The sequence below is a fragment of the Cyprinodon tularosa genome, unplaced genomic scaffold, assembly GCF_016077235.1.
Source record: "Cyprinodon tularosa strain WSP-4 unplaced genomic scaffold, ASM1607723v1 ctg25, whole genome shotgun sequence".
Taxonomy (NCBI): domain Eukaryota; kingdom Metazoa; phylum Chordata; class Actinopteri; order Cyprinodontiformes; family Cyprinodontidae; genus Cyprinodon; species Cyprinodon tularosa.
Genome location: NW_024038928.1, coordinates 113825 through 137179, shown reverse-complemented (window position 1 = coordinate 137179; position 23355 = coordinate 113825). Strand labels below are relative to the sequence as shown.

The following is a 23355-nucleotide window of genomic DNA, read 5'->3' as shown; positions in this document are numbered from 1 at the left end:
TTGCAGGATACAGGCCCTTAAAACTTTTACACTGCAAAAAATTTAAATCTACATAAGTCATTTTTTCTTTAAAAAAGTGAATTTTTTCTTAGATTGAGGAGGAAAGTGAGGCCTTTTGCTAATGGATCGAAACAATTCACATTTAAAATAAGGAAAAACAATTGCATGTCTTATTTCAAGTGCATATTACCTAATTATCTCATGAATTACCTACTCAAATTAAGGGTAAATACACAAGACATTTTTACTTATTTCTAGATCATTTTCCTAGTATACCAAAAATGGTCATCTGGCTGTCTCAGAATAAAAGTCTCTAGATTGGACCAAGAAGAGATACTCTAACATAAACTCTTTATTTGAGTCATTTTGAAAATTTGTAAAGATAGGATACTGTTTTCATTGGAAGTGACGTTCTTTGAGTTATCATAAATAAAACCTTGTTGAAAAAAAATGCTCTTTGTCTTCCTCCAGTGTCAGTTGATGGTGTCGAGTGGAACGACGTGAAGTTTTTCCAGCTGGCAGCTCAGTGGCCGACGCACGTCAAGCACTTTCCTGTCGGGATCTTCGGCTACAGCAAACTGTGAACTTCCTCCTTACCATGGTGACTTATAATGAGGCTCTGAGATGTTTTCACCACCCTGTTTCCTACTGTCTCAGCAGGATAGGAAATTGTGTTTGAGCCCAACTTTAATTTAAGAAGCAGTTCTGAGAAGCAGTGTTGGGGTAACCCAGTTGACCAGGCAGCATGTCCCATTTGATTTACTTAATCTGTGAAAACAACTGGAAATATTGGAAGTCCAAAAAAATGTAACCTGAAGGATGAATCTCTTGGTGGAAACTGTCTCTATGGTTTATATTTATTTTTTTATTCATCATTCAGAAGTGTGGAGTGAATTTGTTACTATTATTTCAAAGATGTTTCCTAAATGTAAATTGCAGTACCGAAATACATTTTTTCCCCCTTGTTTCTTAGATTTTTTATTTATTTTTTTTAACATATTTTATATTTTCAATTTTATTTTTTTTTAATAGTTTTTTCAGATCGATTTTTACAAATTGTATTCTTTAAATTATGTTTTCTCTTTACTTTAAGGCTAATACAACGCTCACTCTGGTCCAACAAAAAGTTGTTGTGTCCAGTAGACCAATAGAAATGCGTCTTTTATCGTCACTATAGAGGAAAGCCCGCCCCCTGAAGGGAAGAGGACACAATTTGAAAAGAATTGGTCAAACTTAATATAAAAAAAGAGTAATAAAAAAGTATTTGAAAAAATAAAAGCTGTAAAAGACTATTTTAAAGTATAGTTTTTGGTTTCACGTTTTTTAATTTCCATTTACAAAACTCTTTCTTTGCAACATTAATGGAACAAAATTAACTCCATACAGAAACAAAGTTTCATAGAGTTGGTGAAACGGTCGGATTTATTCGTAAAATGTAATTCTGTGTGTATATTCATTTCATGTTGGAAAAGATTTATATCTTAGAAATGTTTTCCTCTTCACGTATTTATTCTTTCATTTACATAATGAAAATAAATAAATAAAAACTACATCTTCTGGTCAGTTTCTTGAGTAAACTAAAAGTTTCTCTTTGGTCCCTGCATATGTTTTTTCACTTCGTACAGAAAAATATTCAGGACTGTAGGAGGGACAGCGCCAGAACTTTGACACCAAAACTGGACTATGATATTTTTTGCTCTTCTGAGGGACTCATGTTTAAATTAGAGCACAGCTTTCATACTAGAACTTACCAGTGCTGCGACATATCGTAAAGTAAGATGCAAAGAAAAACTCTCACAAGAAGAAAGTTTATGTGCAGGTTTCCTTTATAAATCTTAATTTGCATTAAATAAACTGTATCTGGTTGGACCGCCTCGTTCCTTCCTATATATGAATATACAAAGTATTATGAATACCCAGAACGCCCCACCATGTTTTTGTGTTTACATAATCTCAGCAATGGAAGTCAACGATGCAAAAACATGAGATCTATTGGTTGTGAAATACTACGGAGCCCCTCTGGTGACATGGGCAGAATTTTTTTTTTGAAGATGTTAAGGCGTGGCCACGACTTACTAACGCGTGGCCACGAGATAGATAAGTTGTGGCCAAAACTTAAAAAGTCGTGGCCACAACTTATCTATCTCCTGGCCACACCTTAGTAAGTTGTTGCCAAAACTTAAAAAGTCGTGGCCACAACTTATCTATCTCGTGGCCACGCCTTAGTAAGTTGTGGCCAAAACTTAAAAAGTCGTGGCCACAACTTATCTATCTCCTGGCCACACCTTAGTAAGTTGTGGCCAAAACTTAAAAAGTCGTGGCCACAACTTATCTATCTCCTGGCCACGCCTTAGTAAGTTGTGGCCAAAACTTAAAAAGTCGTGGCCACAACTTATCTATCTCCTGGCCACACCTTAGTAAGTTGTGGCCAAAACTTAAAAAGTCGTGGCCACAACTTATCTATCTCCTGGCCACACCTTAGTAAGTTGTTACCAAAACTTAAAAAGTCGTGGCCACAACTTATCTATCTCCTGGCCACGCCTTAGTAAGTTGTTGCCAAAACTTAAAAAGTCGTGGCCACAACTTATCCATCTGGTGGCCACGCGTTAGTTAGTCGTGGCCACCAGATAGATCTTTAAAAAAAAAAAACTTCAGCCCATGTCACCAGAGGGGGTCCGTAAAATACAGACAACAGAGCCAGTAACGAAATTAAAACTAATGCAAAGGCAGAAGGTGGTAAATGCCATACTCTAATTGTAGCAGGGCTCATAGCCAACATTTCCAAAACATGGTTTATGTGAATAAGAGAGTCACTGCACATTCAGGATTATGCTGTGTTCAAAATACACCTAATCCAGCAAATTTCTGCCTCATTAGTTAGCTGTTGCTCAATTTTACCATTCAATAAAATGAGGTTGCCAATATCCAAGAATTTGTGCGTGCTTCTCCTCTGAGCTTGTGGCTTATTTTTTTATACGCCTATAGTGTCTCTCTTGTGTATGGACCGTTTCATTCGCTCAACTTTTGTCATTTTGAGGGTGGAACTAACTGAGGCTTCGTTTGTGCCCTACCTCAGATATTCCCAGTTCAGAAATTCCAGGAGCTACGGCTGGATCATGGGAACAGGCAAAGTTAACTTTATTCAACTTTGACATCACTTTTCATTGACATAGGGGGTGCGGAGGGCACATGCTAAACCTCAATTATTACTTGGAAATCTCGTTCGAGGCCAGATTTGATGGTACATATAAGAGTATGGGACTCTTGTCTGCAAAAGATTACTTAGCTTGTATTAATCTGCCCCCTTTCTTAAAGGTGCCCTATCTCAGAAGTTAAAAGAAATGCACAAACAAACAGTTATAAGTGGCCTTTAAAAACCTCAGCTCAAGTTTCACCTGAATGCCCCTCATGAGAGATACAGATTATCAATCTGGCTGCCAGGTTTACGATAAAATGTCTGAATGCAGAGTTTTGGTTTCTTTCTATATTTGACCTCAAAGAAAACGAAAAAAATAAACTGATTTCAGAAATTGCGCATAAAGACCTGCATTGTGAACATAGACTCATTGGCAGATCAAGTGGAAACTAGGGAGTGCAATGCAGGAGACGTGGGATCTGAAGAACCCAGTTCTGCAGCTATTTCTCCATAGCAGCTGACGTTTACACAACAGTAGGCATCTGGATCAGAGGCATTGCATGGTTGCATCATATATTTGCACTTTATATTAATGACCTATTCAATTATATTTGCAACTTCTTATCCAAACTATAAAACATGTGAAAGAGTTTTGTGTGAATGTCCGTATCAGATCCAAACAGTGCTGTCAGCTGATGCATTGACTTCAATTAGAGGAGCTGTTTCAAGGTCCGGTGATGTGGACATCCACATCAAGCAGAAGCACACCCTAAAGGTGTGGGCAATATACCACACGCTAGCTCAAAACATTGAAAACAAGAGTTGACAAATAATCACTCACTGAATTTTAATATATTTAAAGAGAAAATGTACTGAACAACCAGTTTATGCTGACATCAACCAAACAACCACAGCACAGAATAAAACTAAGGGATCTCCGAGGACGTCGATATCTCCTGATGAACAAAAACTTAGTGCTGCCCAGGGTCCCCGTTGTGGCAGTTGCTTCAAAGTTCATGCATATTAAAACATTGTGCACAAATAAAGGTAGAGGGGTCGTCAGGCAAGGAGATTTACTGAAGACTGGGATTGGGGGAGGTCACCAGCCCTCTGCAGGCAAAAAAGAATCCAATGCAGCAAAAGGTCCAAGGTCCCTTCAGGGCAGCAGGTGAACCTCTGTTTTTTGCATGAGAAAAAAAAAAAACCCTGCTGAAGGTATTTGGACCTGGTAGAACTCTGAAGAAGCTAAAATAAATCACTTTAAGTACTCTCTGAAAGTAAACTATGAGGTCAAAAAGAGTCAGATCTGCATGAGTCCAACTGAGTGCTTTAAAATGGTTCTGCACAGAGCAGAACACCAAAAACTGGCTATTTAACAACACCCCTAAAAAATTCCAACACACCAGTAACCGCAGCTAAAAATGGGACCGAGCATTCCAAAAGAAGCTCAGAAATAAAATAACAGAACATCAAAGAAACCAGCAGAAATGACTCAAATCTCTTGGTTACAGCAATCTGACAAATCCTGCCTAGGGTTACGAGGCCAGAATCATCGGAATCTGTAGGAACCCATAATTCATCAGACTCTCTTACAAACCCTAGTAACCTTTCAAAAAACACACATAGGAACCTGTTAGAACCTGCAGGAATTGAATGGAACCAATAAGAATCCATCAGAACCTGAATTTCAGTTCGAAGCAGAACTTCTAGAAGCCCTTAACGTGGCAGTACGCTTCTAACGATGAGAAGACGATGTACATCAACCACAGGCTAAAGAACAGGGTAGTGGTGAGGATTTTAGGAATTCGTGGACCACCAAGCTCCCCTCCGATGGATGGTCGGCGCCGGTAAATCAGGACAGCAATGCATATGAAAGCAAAGATGGTGAAGAGAGTTACAGAGAAGGCCAGAGTTCCTGGGTCCACCTTAAACTCCTGCCCTTTGCTGTAGTGGTAGATGGCAGCAATGGACCACGCCACACCTATTCCAAGAAAGACGTTGACAGCATTGCTTCCAGTGACATTCCCAATGGAGGCGTCGGCGTATTGGTCCTGGATGGCGGCCAATTTACTGGCGAAGGTGTCTGATAAAAAGACAGAGGAAAAAAAATATGTTTCAGATTTGTTCTACCTGATTTTGTAGGTCAACAACAGTGAAAAGACTTCAAGTTTCTCTGGTTGTAAACATGAAGCTGACTTTGTCTCATGAATTATTAGAATCATGTGACAGCATGGGATTAATTTCTATGCTGATGATACTCAGCTATATATGTCCATAAATCTTGATTAAACTAACGACATGAATACCTGGATGACTCTTAACTTTCTGCTTCTGATGGAGACAAAACAGAAGTTACAGTCTTTGGACTGGTGTCTCTGAAAAAGAAGCTGATTAGTCAGTCACTTTATTTCGGTGGGACTAAATTGATCTCAGATAATAAAGTAAAAAATCTTGGTGTTATTTTTCCCATATCCCATATCAAAGAGGTTTCTAGAATGTCCTTTCATTTCCAGAATATTGCAGAATTAGAAATCTCCTGTCCAGGGGTGATACTGAGAAACTAGTCCATGCATTTGTTGCTTCAAGGCTGGACTATTGTAATTCTTTACTATCAGGAAGTCCACAAACTGTAGTTAAAAGCCTTCAGCTGACCCAAAATGCTGCAGCCAGAGTTCTGATGAAAAGTAAAAAGAGATAATTTCTCTCCTATCCTGGCTTCTCTTCATTGGCTTCCTGTTAAATCCAGAATAGAATTTCAAATTCCCTCGGATATAAAGCCCTAAATAACAAAGATCCATCTGATAACAGATATCTAATTGTTCCTTATGTTCCTAACAGAGCACTTTGCTCTCAATCTGCAGGTTTACTAGTGGTTCCTAGAATTTCTAAAAATAGAATGGGAGGCAGATCTTTTAGTTATCAGGCTCCTCTCCTGTGGAACCAACTACTAGTTTTAGTCCGTGAGGCAAACACCCCTGTTTACTTTTAAGGGTAAGCCTAAAACTTTCCTTTTTGATAAATCTTATAGTTAGATTGGCTCAGATTATCTTGAGCCATCTCTTTAGTTATGCTGCTATAGGTTTAGACGCATGGAGGACATAGGGACCCCTTTTCATCATTCTGTCTCATTCTATCTCATTCTACACTATCTTGCTTCATTCTATTGTCCCATTCTGCTGTATTTGTTAGTTCAATCTCCAACTGTCCCCTGTCTGCTTTTTCTCATAGTAACTCATCTGGTCTGTTCCTGTTTGGCTGTGACAACATCCCTAAGAGAAATATCAGCTGTGCGGCTGCCATCAACACCTTTGTTTATAGATGTTGGAGCTTGGCCTGTTTTCAATGTAGTCCTGTTTCTCTTACTGTGACTAATAACTGTATATATACACTTTCATCCTGGGAGCTGGCTTGAAGCTCATCTCCCTGGCTGTGTGTTTCCAGGACTGGGCCACCTGAGGAGCTAGTTAACAGTTACCTTTTGTTTCTCTGCTTTTTTTATATGTCTGCTTCTGTCTCCTTTAACCCCAGTCGGCCTCAACAGCTGGCTGCTGACACTGAGCCTGGTTCTGCCGGAGGTTTCTTCCTGTTAAAATAGAGTTTTCCTCTCCACTGTCACTACAAACATGCCTGGTATGAGGGAATGCCTTCGAGTTAATGAGTCGATGCAATCAACTGGTTTTCCTTAAAAAACTTTGAATCTATCTGACTTTATGATTTGGTTGAATCTTCTCTGTAAAGTGTGTTGATATGACACGTGTTGTGAATTGGTGCAATATGAATAAAATGAATAGAAACGGGCTTTTTCTGCCAGTACAAAGGGACTCAAAACCTCTCTTTTTTGTATTGGCTTAAAATCTTTTAGTAATGAACGTTAGTCTATGCCACACCTGGTACTGAAGTCCCCAAAGCAACAAAGACCACCGCAGTAACTGAGTCTTTGAGGCCGACCGTGCAGCCAAAATGTGAGGCCAGGTCTCCGATTATGGCGGTCAGCATGCCGATGACGATAATGGAGACGACGAAGCATGCCCAGCCGTTCCAGTAGTCCGTCGGAGGAACAAAGGCAAATAGAAGCTTCCAGAAGACTGTCAGGAAGTGCATGACGTAATCGAAACAGGAGGGCATTTTTTCTTCACCACCTTCATCATCATCATCACCTGAGGAAGGAGAAAGCCCTCAGCGTTGATTCATGAGGAAAACTCAGTGAAAATGGGTTTCTTTTCAGGCAAAGTTTTTACCTGCACTGACAGTGATGGCCTCCACAAACTGCTCCCTCCAGGTGTTCGTCCCAATGACCAGAGCCAGATTGGTCTTCTTGATGAGTTTATCCACCGTGCTCTGAAACCCAGGGCATCACAGTAAACCACATAAATCATTTAACATTCAATCCACCATTTTGCCATTCCACTTAAAGGAAAAGTCCGGTCATATTCAGAATTGAAACTTCTGAAAGTACTTTATGTCAGGGTTAGTTGCGGTATGAGGACCCAAACGCAGAGGCAGAGAGGCTGAGGGGATTTCTTGTGGATTTAATCAAAAGGGTAAACAAAGGCAGGAATGCAAAAATCCAACTAATAATGAAAAGCAAACCAGAACTATGGAGACATCTGGGGAAACCAAACACGGGGAGCCAGGGAGAGACGAGGAACATGGACAACAGCATGGGAGGACAGCAAAGACAAGAAACCAACGAAGAGTGAGAGCAGAGGGAGAGCATGGCTCTGTTCGAAAACCTAGGACGCATCCTTAGAAGACCGGATTCGAAGGCCGATTACGTCATAGCGCGGCGCCGAGGTCTGGTCGGATTCCAAGAGTCCTCGTTATGCGGCCTTAAAATGCGTCCTTCTTTTTGCCCGATTTGAAGGACGGGTCTGATGTATCCTCGGTATTCTTGGATATCCCAGGATTCATTGCGAGACCAAGCAAGCTGTGATCAGAGGAAAGGTTACTTGGCGCCGAACAGTGGTGAAAATTGGAAGTTCAGTTTAATATAATACAAGTCAGTGAATAGTTCCGTCTGAAATGAATGAAAATAGTTGTTTTAATGGTTACTGAGTCATATATGTGGCGATAATGTTTGGTTTATCTAAAGGTTTTAAGCTGTTACTGTGTAAATGGGTTTGGCTTTAATTTAAGGACAGATTCTAATATATTTGCAGGGTGGGGACTATAAATCTGATAGGATTTTTATCTTTTTATTGCTATTTTGCACAATATGCTTAACTTTGTATTTTTTGTTGTTGAATATTAGAGATTTTGCAGATATATTTTTTGTAAATATATTGTTTAGATTTACTTATATCTTTCTACCCCTTTTATAGAATAGAAAATCCCTTTATTTTCCCACAATGGGAAAATTTACAGCAGCAGAAAGATTATTGAAAATGGTCACACAAATGTGGACCTTAGAAAAATGTATAAGAATAACATGATAGGGAAGAGTTAAAATATAAACAATAAAATACGGTAAAGTGTTTTAACAATATAAAACTGGGGAATAAATAACCAATATGCAGCTATGGACATTTTTACAGTAATGGATATTTGAAAATAGCAGCAGCATCAGAGATGTGCAGAATGACAGCAGCAGGTTATTTAACTGACTAAGGTTTCTATCATTACATTTGATTTTATTTCTTCCTGCTCCCGGCTGTTGGAACATTTATTCCACTCTGGATTCTTGTGAGTGTAGTCTTTGTTCACTTCACAATAAAAAAGAAATAAATAAACAGTTTTGAAAACTTCTGTATTCATTCTTTTCCTGCTTTGTGTGTCAACATTCACGGTTGCTAAGCAACAGAGCATACGGCGGTAAAACCCGCCAAAGGGTTGACCTGGTCGAATTTACAGCCAAAACTCTTCCGGTCTCCTTATTTTCAAGGACTTCGAAGGATCCAGTCTAGGTAGACCGCGTCCTTGGAGGACCCGTCCTAGGTTTTCGAACAGAGCCAAAATATAGCAGACAGAGACAAAGGGAGGGCTAACGAGCTGACAAGGAGCAGGTGTGAAAGGAGACAACGAGGGAGCCAAGGGGAAAGGAACACACATACACAAGAGGGCAACAGAGGACAACAGAAAAAAAAGAGAACTAACATAAATCTAGAAATTACAACAAAACTGGAATTAAACCAATAAATCTAGAAAACAAGGAGCAAAGTAAAGAACAACAGAACCAAGACCATGACACTTTAAATATGAAGTTATTACATACTTTTCAATAAATATAGGTGTTTTAAATTAAGAGTAATTTCATTTGAATGTGCTTTACCGGAGGCATGTTCATCAAAGAACAATTCTGCCACCAACCGGTTTGTGACATCATGGTGTGGTATTGGTGTTTAACAGATACAGTGGTGTATCTGGTGTGTGTCTCAACGCGCTATTATCCAAGACATCTTAAACATTCTTCTTTGAAATGATGGCTTACATATTATGTGTTTTTTCTCTGGCCAGAAGAGTTGGCAATCCGACGAAAAACCCGTCTGTGGAGGATCATGAATCGGAAAGGTGAAAAAACAAATTTTTTTTTTTCACTTTTACTCAATGTATTACAACATCCAACTGCCATGCACCTGGGCATTGTCTACAGTGTAACTATAGCTCTGGTGAATTTCAATGGTGAATTTCTCTGGAAATCTAAAATTATTGGTGATTGCAGATGGGTCTAGTAGTTCCCATTGATTTTGCTTGTTAAGCGGGGAGAACGGCCTTGAGCTTACCGCACCATGACATCATATGTCAGGAGTGAGGTGTTACTATATTTGGGCAAAAATAGCCGTTCCCTGATTCAGTGATTACAACAATAATTATTGTTTTTATTTTTTTACTGATTAATTCTACATTTATTAAATCACTGCAAATGCATTAGTTTTAGGTAGAAATATTGATCCATTGAGTTTCCCTTGCTGACCGGACTTTACCTTTAAATCAACTATTACTCTAAAACAGACAGAATATGGTTGGATGTAAGCATGGTTGGACTGTATCACCGGTTGGGCTCCATTTTCTGTAAATGAAAAGCTCCAACCTTCAGTTAAACTCTCACAATAACATTTGTGAGGAAAGTAAATTTAGTCAATAAATGTGTACAAATGTAAGACTGTATTTGTTTCTTGTTGTCAAATCTTAAAAACATGTTACAACTTTGTTTTTTTTTCTTCCTGTGACAAGGTTTAAATTTGTATTCAGAGTCAGTAGTTAAAGGAATAGTACACCCAAAACATGATTAGCCTTCATTTTCTATTCACCCCCATGCTGAACAACACTCTGGAGTACTTTTTTGATATCTCAAATGCATCTGGAGATCTGGGAGGCTTCTTGCTGTCTGCTGACATTCAAATAATGGAGGTCTATGGTGCCCGAGGCAGAAAGGTCCATAAAAGTCCACAAAAAACGTGTCAATATTCCTCCATACTGCTCGTCCAATGTATTCCAAGTGTCTTGAGTGGGTAGCGTCCATAATTTACTCGAAAAAAAGTCATTTAGAATGTTTTTAGAGCATAAACAGTAGTGCATAAGATTTCCTGAAAGCGCGCGCGTGCACGTTCACGACGCTACGGAAGCCGGCAGACCAAACCAGATGAAAGTGCGCATTCAGCGTCTGCTCTGCCCAAGGGCGTAGGAATATGTTTACAATTGGGGGGGACACATGTCGGAAATCTGAGATTCGTAAATATTCAACAGAAACATATCTTAAGTACGCTACTTAAAAAAAAGGCTATTTAATCTTTTACTTTATTCCTTTATAAATGTGTTTGCAAAAATAATGCATTTAAAATTAACATAATGCATTTGTTCATAAGATGTGAGCATATCACCAAACAAAATGACTGGAGTCTTTTATTAAGCAAAGGGAGATGTCTTTCAAGGGCTTCAGCCCTTGGCATATTTAGTGTCCGCATACGCACTAGAAAATCAAAACAATTCAGTAGGCCACACAAGTGCAAAGTTTGATATGTTTTATTTTGTCAAACTTGCAATAATGGTCAAAAATGAATTTATATAGGTTGACTGACAGAGGGAGCTGACAGTGTGTTGAAGAATTATGGACAGGGCGCTTTGAAGCATCTGGTTCAAAAACGCATTCTAAACCTTTGGTAGAAATCCATCTATCCTTCCATTTTCTGTACACCCTGTCCCTTAGTGGGGTCAGGAGGTGCTGGTGCGGGGTCCACCCTAGACAGGTGGCCAGTCTGTCCAGACCTTTGGTAGAAATGGCGCCTTTAATTCCAGTTTGCAGTACAGAACAGAGAAAACTACAGAGTTGTCAATGTTGTGTTAATCTGTTTATAGTCTAAAAAGAGGAGCCAGCAGTTTGAGGAAATAAAGGTGCAGAAGTTAATTAGTTGGTTAATTAGTGGTTGCACAACCAATGCGACCGCCGCTGCTAAGAATTAAAAGTAATTCTCCCTGTGGTTAACTAACGATCAGGAGCGCGGCAGGTATAACATCTGTCCATTTCGGCGAATCAAAACCATGCAAAAAATAAAAAATCCTCGTAAAACGCACACCCAGACCAGGCTAATTTCAACACAAGTTGTGTTAGGTGACTGTTACTCTCACTGACGTTTCTCTTTAAAAAAAAATCTGAGTAAGTCCTACTGCTGTTTCAGCCTTTTAGTTGGTGGTGGCATTGTACTGAAATGAGATATAAAAAAATATATATAAAAAAAACATTTTGGCTAGCGTGGCAAACGTCTAGAGAAAGTTAGCAGTTAAATATTGGATGAGTGATCAGACCAAGACTACGGAAGAGGATTAGGGCCACTGGAAAAAAAAAAAAGTTAAGTGATTTTTACATTTTATTTCAGTTTAATACGGGAAAAAAGTCAGAATTCTGACTTTTATTTTCAGAATTAAGACTTTTTTTCTCAGAATTTTGGATCTTAATGTAGATGGGCACCATGAAGGCAGAGATGTGGAGCACTCAGCTTCACTGACAAAAATGTGAGTTATTTGAGAGAGCCAGTGACACATTGGTGGAAAATGACAGAATTAGGCAACTTTTTACGTGCCCGAGGGGCCCCCTCATTAATGGCGGAGCAGAAGGTCATTAAAACAAGAGAGCTAGTCTCTAAAAGAGACATGGCTATGGCTTGATGCTAACATGTTTGTTGTTAAACATACTTTTGTTATATTACATTTGTGTTGTGTTTTCCAAATAGTGTAGAAAATGAATGGTGGGTTTATAATGTTTACCTTTTATGAGCAGGACAGGAAGCAGAGAAGTGTAGCATTACCTCCAACTAGTTAAACTCATAAATATGAAGTTATTCAACAAATTCCTCAAGTAAAAAAGGGCAACTTTTTTATTTATTTATTTATTTATTTTTTACCAGATTTGTGGATTAATTTCAAAATTATGTATTCCTTCCAAATTTCCAAATCTGAAGAATTTTTTAAACCAATATCTACATTATTTAACATTTAGTTTATGTTTTAGCAGTACTTCCTGTTATATTTCTTTATACGTATATTTTACATTTTCTTGCACAGCAAGCTCAGCAGATTTGAAATTGTGTGCTTGTGTAAACACAAGTAGTCAATCTTTACTCTAAACATATATTCTGGTTATTTTTTAGGTAGACCTTCTTGTTTTTATATATCTGTATAGTCCCCCCCTCCCCCCACCAAAAAAAACTGTAAACTGATTAGAAATATTAATCATATGTCAGATTTCTGAGAAAAAAGTCAGAATTCTGAGATTAAAGTCAGAAATCTGGGAAAAAAAGTCAGAAAAAAAAGTCAGAATTCTGAGATTAAAGTCAGAATTCTGAGAAAAGTCAGAATTCTGACTTTTCCCCCAATGTTAAACTAAAAAAACATTTAAAAATCAGTTAACGTTTTTCAGTGGCCCTAATCCTCTTCCTACAAGACTAAGATGCCTAAACCAAAAAGATTCAGTTTCTATATATGAAAGTGAACTGACAACAAGACGTTATAAATAAGCAATATTCATAGCAGCATTCCCGACAGACCATTTTACCTCATTAACAAGTTTCTGACTTTCTGTATCGCTGTTTCCCTCTGAGAGCTCAAACACTCAACAGTTCACAGAGGGGAGGGGGAGTACAGTGACGTAACGCTATGCTGCGCCTTCAAAATAAAAGCACGATAGTTAAAAAATTGTCAAAATCTAATATTTTGCGGTACAATTTTTGGGGGGGACATATCCACCTGGCTTTTATATTGGGGGGGACATGTCCCCCCCGCTTCCTACGCCGCTGGCTCTGCCGATAATGCAAGCGTAGAAGAAGAAATGTGCTGTTTACCTGTGCAAAGAAAGAAACAACGAAAGAAAAATGTCTGAGGACTTCAGTGTTGAGGAAGAGCATGAGTTCTTTGCCGAGCTGAATGCGCACTTTCATCTGGTTTGGTCTGCCGCAGTTTCCGTAGCGTCGTGAGTTTGCAGGAGCGCGCTTTCATGAAATCCTATACACTACTGTTTATGCTCTAAAAACATTCTAAATGACTTCGTTTCATGTAAATTATGGACGCTACCCACTCAGGACACTTGGAATACTAATCATGTTTTGGGTGTACTATTCATTTACCTTTACACCAGAGGTCACACAAATCACTTGCATCTTAGGGTCCCTCCTATTCACTATCTCAATGCTCCCCCTAACTCAGATCTTAATGAACAGTTACCATGATGATGCAGGCGACACCCTGTCACCAGGTGACTATGAACCCATTCCAGCTCTGGGTAAATGCAGAGAAGAAGCAATGCATGGATGAACAAAATGTTCATCAGGCTCTAAATCTAGGTGTAATGATGGACTCAGACCTGAACCTTCAGAGGCTCATAAAGACGGGGACAAAGACGGCTTTCTATCACCTAAAGAAGACCTAAGAATCTCCAGGATTAAAGGACTAATGTAAGTGGAATTGATTACTGCAACGGTGTTTTCACAGGTCTGCCTAAAAAGTGCAGCTGATCCAGAACGCTGCTGCCCGTGTCCTCACTAAGACTAAGAAAGTAGAGCACATCACCCCAGTTCTAAAGTCCTTACACTGGCTCCCTGTATCTCGGAGAATAGACTTTAAAATTCTTCTGTTAGTCTATAAATCTCTCAATGGCTTAGCAACTAAATACAGACTTGCTATCAGTGCATCAACCCTCCAGACCACTCAGGTCTTCTGGCTCCAGCCTGCTCTGCATTCCTTAGAACTAGAACTAAACATGGAGAAGCAGCATTTAGTTCCTATGCTCCACTTATCTAGAACAAACTTCCAGAAAACTGTAAAAGTGCAGAAAGCCTGAGTTCCTTTAAATCAAGACTAAAAACACATTTGTCTAGGATCGCCTTCGACTGTTCTAGTTAAACAGTTCAACTAAATCATCATTAGTTCAACTTTTTTATTTTCTTTAGCCCAACTGTTTTTGATATTCTTTTTTGTTTCTGGATTTTTTTTATTTTATTTTATTTATTTATTTATTTATTTCCTACTTTCTTTTATTCTGTTTTATTTTCCTGTATTTTAATCATGTAAAGCACTTTGCATTGTCTTTGTACCGAATTGTGCTATACAAATAAATTTGCCTTGCCTTGCCTTGCCTAATGTCTTAGCAGGACCATGAAAAACTTATTACCACAAGAATGTCTCTTTCTCTTTTTCTTTTTCTACAGCACTTTGCAACTGAAATATGGTGTAAAAATCCATATGTAACATTTATTGATTTACATTTAGAATTTCAGACACATAGGTGTACTTCCAACCTTGAACTCATATGATTCCTCAATGATAACTTCAAGACGGACGTGTTCGCCCAACATTGGTCGTCCCATCTCCGCAATCCGCCTCTCTTCTTCCTCCTTCTTTGTCAAAGCCTCCTCACACACTCCATCTGAAACACATTGGAAGGATGGATGGATGGATGGATTGAAGGAGGGATGGATGGATGGATTGAAGGAGGGATGGATGGATGGATTGAAGGAGGGATGGATGGATGGATTGAAGGAGGGATGGATGGATGGATGAGGACAAACCTGTGATGCTGATGATATTGGAGGGGGCGCGACGGTCTCGGCCCTGGACTTTCCTGTAGATGTCTTTACCTGAACAGGTGAACAGAAACCGAATCAACTGAATCAAAAGTTTTCCTTTTATCAGACGTAACTAGAACCAAGGAGGATTCCAGCTCCACCCAACATCTGTATGCACATGAGAGAAAAACCTCATTCTGAAATGTAACCTTTGGTGGATGTGAGTCGACCCGTTTTAATGAGGTGAAGCTGAAAACCAGCATGATGCAGGAGTTACAGTCTCAGCCAGTTAAACATAAACCTCTGATGGTGAACAGAGCATGCTCAGTGTGTCATCACTTCCTCTAATAAGTCCCTGTTCTGACTAAAGGCATGCAGTCAGAATGTGATTAACGTCGACTCCTGACCCGCTGAGGCCATTGTGAGCTGGGAGATACGTTCTGCTGTGACAACATGTAAAAACTACCGTGACTCCAGTAAGAAAATGAAAGCTTAAAGTGAGTGAGGGAAGGGAATGAGAGCTTCTACGGTGTGTCACCAGAACCTTCACCACAGGAGTACTTGGAGAAAGCTGGTTTTGCTGCTAAAATTAATAATTTGATGAAATTCTAATTCAGAAAGATAAAAGGCTTGTAGAGGGAAGGTTAACCAGCAAAAAACCAACTGGTGGTAAAGTTGAAGTTTGATGTTCAACCAGCCAACCCCAATGAGATCTCCAGGAGAAACTTTTCTAGTAGATTATTTAATCTATGTCTTCCACATCACTACACGGATAAACAGGTTTTCAAAATCTTCACATCAGTATTATGTCTCCAGTGGAACATAATAACAATCAAAGGCTCCCATTTAACAAACCGGTGGTTCTATGGCAGTTTTCTTTAATTCTAGTCCTCAAGGTCCTTCGTCCTGAAGCTTTTAGATACGTCTCTGACTCCACACCTGAATCAAATGGCTAAATTACCTCTTGAATATTTGATAGGTGGTTTGAAACAGAGGCGTGTCTAAAAGTCATAGGGCACACCTGTATTGGAGTACTTTCTTGTAGAGGCTATCCCTATATATTTGTCAACAGTTTTTTAGATTTATTGTTTGGCCTGATAGCATTTAAAACAGCAACATCTCAACCAAACCAAACGTCATAGAGGAGTTCATCATAGGTTTTAATTGGGTTTACACTGATGAGACCAAAGAGGGGATGTTTTAGGAAGATGGAAAGACGCATGTCGGAGGAAAGCATATTCAGTAGATCAGCATCAACATCTTTTGAGGCTCTATAGCATGGGTGCTCAAGTCCAGTCCTAAAGAGCTACCGTCCTGTAACTTTTAGATGCATCTCTTCTCTAAGGCCCAGTCCCCACGAAGTCAAACCCTGGCATAAATTCACAAATTTTTCACCAAACCAGCCTCTCATCCATACGAAGCCGGTGTTTCGGGGTCTGTAAACGATCTTATTTTTATTAAGCCGTCAGAGTGGGAAGATTTTGAAACGCCGTTTTCGCGTTTCCATCTTTAAGGTCTGACCGCATTTTGTTTTACATGCATGCGTCATAGCGTCGCCTCTAAACAAGCATGCGCGACACAGTATCACAACAACAATGGCGCTGTACTGTGTTGAATGGTTGCTGCTCATGCTACTCCCCCTGCTGTCGGGCTTACAACAGAATCTTCTTCTTCTGGAATATCTCCAGGAAGAACAGAGCAATATCGACGACATAGTTCAGCACCTGAATTTGACTGAACCACGAAAATGGACCCGCAGGGCCATTTTCCGGTTTGGTTGTTGTATAAATATTACTGCGCATGCCCAACATTTCGTTGCCTGTTTTCGCCTATTTTTGCTTTGGCACCACAGCGCCACTTACAGGCCTGGCATACATGCAGCGTTTTCATGCATTCATGTGGTCAATCACATTTATTTTACGTCTCCGTCTTTAAGACAAACATTCTGGAAAATATTAGCGCTTCGTGTTCCTTTTGACTTCGTGTGGACGGGGCCTAACACACCTGAATCGACAGGCTAAATCCCCTCATGTAGCCAAGCAGAGGCATGGTAACGAGCCACTCATTTGATTCAGGAGTGATAAAAATGGGGTGCATTAAAGAGTTGCAGGATAGTAGCTCTTGAGGACTGGACTTGAGAGCCCCTGCTCTACGGTCTGCTGAATGGGGCTCTCAGAGTGCTGAAGGGGGGGTCCATAGGGTGCTGATAAGGTTCTAAAGGCTGTTGAATAGGGTTCTATAGGTTGCTGAGGAAGGTTCTATTTTCTTCAGGCAATTAAGGCCCCGTCCACACGAAGCCGAACCCTGGCCTAAACGCACAAATTTTTCACCAAACCAGCCTCTCATCCACACGAAGCCGGAGTTTCGGGGGTCTGTAAACAATCTTTTTTTTATTCAGCCTTCAGAGTGGGAAGATTCTGAAACGCCGTTTTCGCGTTTCCATCTTTAAGCTCTAACCGCAGTTTTTTTTTTTACACGCATGCGTCCTAGCGTTGCCTCTAAACACGCATGCGCGACACAGTATCACAACAACAATGGCGCCGTACTGTGTTGAATGGTTGCTGCTCATGCTACTCACCCTGCTGTCGGGCTTACAACAGATCTTCTTCTTCTGGAATATCTCCAGGAAGAACAGAGCAATATCGACGACATAGTTCAGCACTTGAATTTGACTTAACCACGAAAATGGACCCGCAGGGCAACCATGTATAAATATTAGTGCTCATGCCCAACATTTCGTCACTTATTTTTGCTTTGGCACCACAGCGCCACTTACAGGCCTAGCATACATTTTGCAGCGTTTTCATGCATTCGTGTGGACGATCACATTTATTTTACGTCTCCGTCTTTACGACAAACGTTTTGGAAAATATCAGCGTTTCGTGTTCGTTTTGACTTTGTGTGGACGGGGCCTAAATTGAGGACGGACTTAATCTTTCTTCTGTATATTGACTCTCAGGAAACAGAAATTAAAGATGTTCTGATTATTGTCCCAAAGTCAGTCCTCAAGGGCTGCTGTCCTGCAGGTTTTAGAGGTTTACCTGCTCCAGCACAGCTGATTTACGTTGATAGTTGATTAACAGGCTTTTGCTGAACTGCAATCATCAGAATAAGCTGTGCTAAAGCAGGGAAACCTCTAAAACCTGCAGGACAGCGGCCCTTGGGGATGCTTGTCCTCTTTCGTTTTGCTGATTTGAATGCGGATGCAGAGCTCAGACTTATTGGCTGTTTGGAATCTGTCGATGAAGAAGAGGCTGAACTGTGTGTTTACTATGCTCATCTTTATCTCCATGTTGGACTTTCTAAAGGTTTCTTGTGACCCTCCTCACCCCAATCTGTGTTTGGGTCTGTTGAGTGACAAATGAGAGCCTCAGTAGAAGTTTCAGTGATGTGTTGAAAACCATCAAAACCAAACACTTTGTCACTTCAAGTGTTAAAACACTTTCTAAGCAAACATGTCCACCGCTGGACGGTGTCTTACCACACAGCTGTTTGTCTGATAAAAAAGTTAGATAGCATCAGTTAATGATGATCCACCAGTTACTGATACCTTGTACCAGGACTGAATGATTGGATCCCCTACCTGTCTGTACGAAGCCACCTGTAAGGTCAGAAAACAACAACATACAGTCAAATGCAGTGAGGTGTGTGTTTCAATATAAAAAAGTTTGCAGAGGACAGGACAGCAGAGGACACTGAAGTCTTCTTACCGACTTCCTGAAGCAACACAGCTGAAGAGAGAAAACAGACGAGAGAAAAACGTGAAGCAGAGCAACAAAGAACCATGAAGCTGCAGAACCAGAGGAGCCCAGAACTTATAGATTATCTCAATTGGAATATTTATTGTTTTACTTAAGCTTGAGGATACGTCCTCAGCCTGGTCCAACACAGCATGCTTCTGAACACCCAGAACATTAATGATGTTAGTTTGTGTTTAGATTACTGGATTTGGACAAAATAGAATTAAAACTGAGTGAGAGAATTTGGTCCATCAGCCAATCACAGCTGAGCCCCTGACAGTCCTGACCAATAGAAGGAGGGCAGCAGAGTGATAGCAGCTGGAAGGAGAGGTGAGAGGGGTTTAGGTAGGACTCACACCTGTCCATCTCCTGCTGTCCCAGCAGGGCTCCTGCAGCTCCACGTAGAAGCTGGCCTTCTTATCATACTCCTCATGGTCGATTATTCTAACAGATATGGTCTTCCTGCAGGAGGTGGGGGAGGTCAGGGGTCATGCATTAGTTCACAGACACACTAAAACACTGATGGAGACAGACTACTAAAAAAACTGACAGTGCTCCATCTACACGAGGAGGAGGACATCTCACTTGACCTGCATGTGGAAGGATGGACATGCAACGGAGCAGTGCTCCTCAACACTGGCCCTTAGGAAATAAAGTCCTGCATGTTTTACGTCGATCCTTGCTGCTGCACACCTGACCTTCATGAATGAACGATTGACTGCTTCTGCAGCTGTTTGGATCAGATATGCTGGAGCAGAGACACATCTCAAACATGAGGGACAGCGGGGTCCACAAGGACCAGGGTGGAGGACAACTGCAAACCTGAATGGAAGGACTGAGTTTCTCCCTGCAAGGCCTGGAGTTGAGTCAGTATTAAACAAGGTTACAGGTTAAAGTGGGCGGGTTCAGGCCACAGGGTGGGCCACTGCCCCCACCTTTCCGTTCACTCATCTCCAGCAGCTGAGGCTCTCCGATCTCTAGGAAGAAGTTCTTGTTTTTTTCATACTCTTCATCGTCAACAATGTTGATCTGAATCGTTTTTCTGAAACAGAAGAAAGCAGAAGGAGACATTGCAGAGAGAGAGGAGCGCAGAGGCATGAAGAACGGGGGAAAGAAGGTGTACTCCAACAGGTGGGGGAAAGACAGTAAAGAGTCATGCAGAATTAGAGGGGAAAAGGAAATTCAGTTTCAAAGGAAGCAGAGACTCATGTAGGATATCAGTGAGAAAGGACGTAGATCCTCCATAAGGTAAGGGCTTTAATAGTCCTGGACAGTGCAATGATCAGGTTCTAAGGAAACACTGGGGAACGTAACAGCAGTTTCAACACCTTCATCCATTACATGCAGTGTGCGAAAGCTGTGAGTGAAATTAAGTACATTCCGACTATGTCCAGAGGATTTGGAAAGGCAGCAATCAGCCAGGAACTGCTTATCAGAAATCCATCCATCACAGCAGAAGTCCTGTCAGTGATAAATTACATCATACAAGCTGCTGAATGATGTTCTATAGGCTGGTGTCAGGCACAGTGTTTTGGAGCTAACACCTGCTGATTTGTGGCGTGTACTTTATTTTTCACAAGCAGCTGCTCCAGTTCCGCTGTAGAAACAGTTTATAAGCTTCTTCTCTCTTTTAAAGGAGATGAAGGTTTGGTTTAAACCATTTCAGATGCTGGATGGATCAGTTTATTGAACAACACGTGAAACTCACACTTTCTTTTTACCTTTAGTTCATGGCTGTTTTGCAAAAATTGTGCTTCCTATTTATTTTTTTTAAACCTTTTGAATATCTGATTTCTTGAGTCCCAGTTACTCTGAATTTCTGATCAAGTCTTATCAGTTCAGTGTATTCTCATTATGAGTTCGTATGAAATCGTACGAAAAGTTAGGCACCGTAATTTTGTACGTTTTAGACGTTTTTTTCGTCTTATTTCGGCGTATTTTTACGTCTTGCATCGAGACAAGATATCCTTGCGCATGCGCATCTTACGCACCATTCAATAACATAGAATTTAACATACAATTAACACTAACCCTGACCCTAACCCTAAGATACAAGACATCAAGAAACGTATTTAGAGACATGAAGAAGTAATTATTGCACTGTTTTTCCCAGTTTTCCGTCTGTCCGCGGATCTGCTTTTTTCATCTGTCTGCCTGCGCATGCGCAGTAATCTGTTTTTTCGAGGAAAAACGTCCAAAACGTACGAAATACTGTGCATAACTTTTCGTACGATTTCATACGAACTGTTAATGCGAATATGTTGATCAGTTTTGTTCTTTTCAAATCCTGTCAGAGTTCTGCATAAGAACAGTCTGACCGCACTTAACAAAACCTTGATGTGGGAAACAGAAAGGCTGAGACTTTATCTACACTGGAGAAAATGGAAATCTAGATAAGTAATTTTTTCTTTAAATAAGTGCATTTGTTCTTGAATTGAGGAGGTAAAAGAGACATTTTGCCAATGGAACAAGACAATTTACATTTGAAATAAGAAAACACAATTGCATTATCTTATTTCAAGTGCATTTTTATCCAATTATCTTATCTTAAGAGTAGAAATACTCATTCCACTGGCAAACTATCTCATTTACCTACTTAAAATAAGGATAAATACACTTAATTTAAGAAATATTTACTTATTTCTAGATCGTTTTTGCAGTGTAGCCAAAGCTTGGTCTGATTGACTGGAAGCAGGAAGAACCTGCTTCTAATCCACACCATGACCAAGAGCTCAGTTTGTTCTGACTTAGAGCCTGGGAGGCAGCACAGAGCTGCAGGCTAAGGCCGACCTCACTGGGTGGATCCCGGGGTGTGCGTGCGTGCATGCATGCATGTGTGTGTGTGTGTGTATGTGTCTTTTAGACCCAGCAGCATGGAAACTCAACATGTTTATTTTATTAGAGCAGATTGATGCTTTGGATGTTCTTTTGACTAAAGGACGACCTGTTTCCTGCAGCGTTCCTGGGACTCGGCCCCTTTTAACCCTTTATATTCTTTAAGCCAGTTTCAGCCTTAAACCAGCTCACGTGGTTCATGTATATTACGAATGTTGGTTTATATGTCTGCCTCTGGTGCTGAGCATGCCAGAAAATATGGTTTTATATCATCTAGATGGGAGTGCAAACAAAACATGATACATGTTAGAGCAACAATGCATTGTGAGAATGCATAGAATTTGAATCATAACTCAGGAAATTGTCTAAATCTGAATTTGTTGGTAAAATTAAATAAATAAAGACAGACTTTACAACTGATATAATAGACAACTGACCAAAATTCTAAAAACTATTTCTGATTTTGGTTATGAAGCTTTTTAGCTTCTCTGGGCAATCAAGGAATGATGGTTGATAAAATTAGTAACATGAATAATTTAAGTATAATTGTAGAAAACATTAGTTAAATATATTCAATTCAGTTTATTATAGTCGCATCGATTCAAACCAATGGAAAACCAGCTGATTGCATTGACTCATTGACCGAGCATGCATGCAGCAACAGTGGAAAGGAAAAACTCCCTTTGAACAGGAAAAAACGTTCAGCATTTATAATATTTATGATACATGGGGATATGTATGGAGGATAAAAAGTGCCAAAATAAATAAATAAATACAGCATTAAATAAATAATTAAATTTGTCAATAATTAATTAAATGTGGAATTAAATAAATAAATGTGTCATTCATTAATTAAAACCACGTCACTAATATAAAGTGCCACAATTAAATAAATAAATACAGCGATAGACAATTAATTAAATGTGTAATTCATTAAATAAATAAGGAATTAAATATATAAATGTGTCATTAATTTAATAAAATACGTCTTAATTTTATTAAAAAAATATATATAATTATTTGAGTGTGCATTTAATTATTTCATGGTCCTGTGTCGCAGTGCATCGAAACCATTAAAAGAATCTGTCAAACTCACCCATCAAAGTTAGGGGGCGGTTATGTAACACCTGATTGGTCACCCTGCACATTAAGGCAAAGGAAATTGATTACAGAGACTTGATTCGCGTTAACCCCGCCCCCTAACTTTGATGGGTGAGTTTGACAGATTCTTTTAATGGTTTCGATGCACTGCGACACAGGACCATGAAATAATTAAATGCACACTGAAATAATTATATATATATTTTTTTATAAAATGAAGACGTATTTTATTAAATTAATGACACATTTATATATTTATTTCCTTATTTATTTAATGAATTACACATATAAATTAATTGTTTATTGCTGTATTTATTTATTTAATTGTGGCACTTTATATTAGTGACGTGGTTTTAATTAATGAATGACACATTTATTTATTTAATTCCACATTTAATTAATTATTGACACATTTAATTATTTATTTAATGCTGTATTTATTTATTTAATTTTGGCACTTTTTATCCTCCATAGATACGAGCTCCCAGGTTATTTTATCTAGCTGAATTTAAAACACTGTCTAACAAAAAAGCAATGTTTGTTAAAAAAATTT

General features: G+C 39.5%; 2 protein-coding genes across 10 annotated transcripts in view; one reads left to right on the top strand and one right to left on the bottom strand.

The window, feature by feature from the left end:
- Nucleotides 1-1507, top strand: part of LOC119785461 (phosphofurin acidic cluster sorting protein 1-like) — a 36806-nt gene extending 35299 nt beyond the window's left edge. For all 3 annotated transcript variants that reach the window (XM_038288153.1, XM_038288152.1, XM_038288151.1), the window contains one exon: nucleotides 472-1507. In XM_038288153.1, coding sequence (XP_038144081.1) covers nucleotides 472-584 — 113 coding nt within the window. In that variant the 3' untranslated portion in view covers nucleotides 585-1507. The remainder of the gene's footprint in view (nucleotides 1-471) is intronic.
- Nucleotides 1508-3964: 2457 nt separating this feature from the next.
- Nucleotides 3965-23355, bottom strand: part of LOC119785549 (sodium/calcium exchanger 1-like) — a 35028-nt gene continuing 15637 nt past the window's right edge. For 2 of the 7 annotated variants that reach the window (XM_038288276.1, XM_038288275.1), the window contains exons 3-11: nucleotides 19802-19908; nucleotides 18837-18857; nucleotides 18710-18727; nucleotides 18608-18622; nucleotides 15130-15198; nucleotides 14860-14987; nucleotides 7375-7474; nucleotides 7024-7293; nucleotides 3965-5219 (exon numbers count right to left, since the gene is read on the bottom strand). In XM_038288276.1, coding sequence (XP_038144204.1) covers nucleotides 4843-5219; nucleotides 7024-7293; nucleotides 7375-7474; nucleotides 14860-14987; nucleotides 15130-15198; nucleotides 18608-18622; nucleotides 18710-18727; nucleotides 18837-18857; nucleotides 19802-19908 — 1105 coding nt within the window. In that variant the 3' untranslated portion in view covers nucleotides 3965-4842. Of the gene's footprint in view, nucleotides 5220-7023; nucleotides 7294-7374; nucleotides 7475-14859; nucleotides 14988-15129; nucleotides 15199-18607; nucleotides 18623-18709; nucleotides 18728-18836; nucleotides 18858-19224; nucleotides 19329-19801; nucleotides 19909-23355 lie in introns of all 7 variants that reach the window. The other 5 variants (XM_038288277.1, XM_038288278.1, XM_038288279.1 and 2 more) reach the window with 5 other exon arrangements.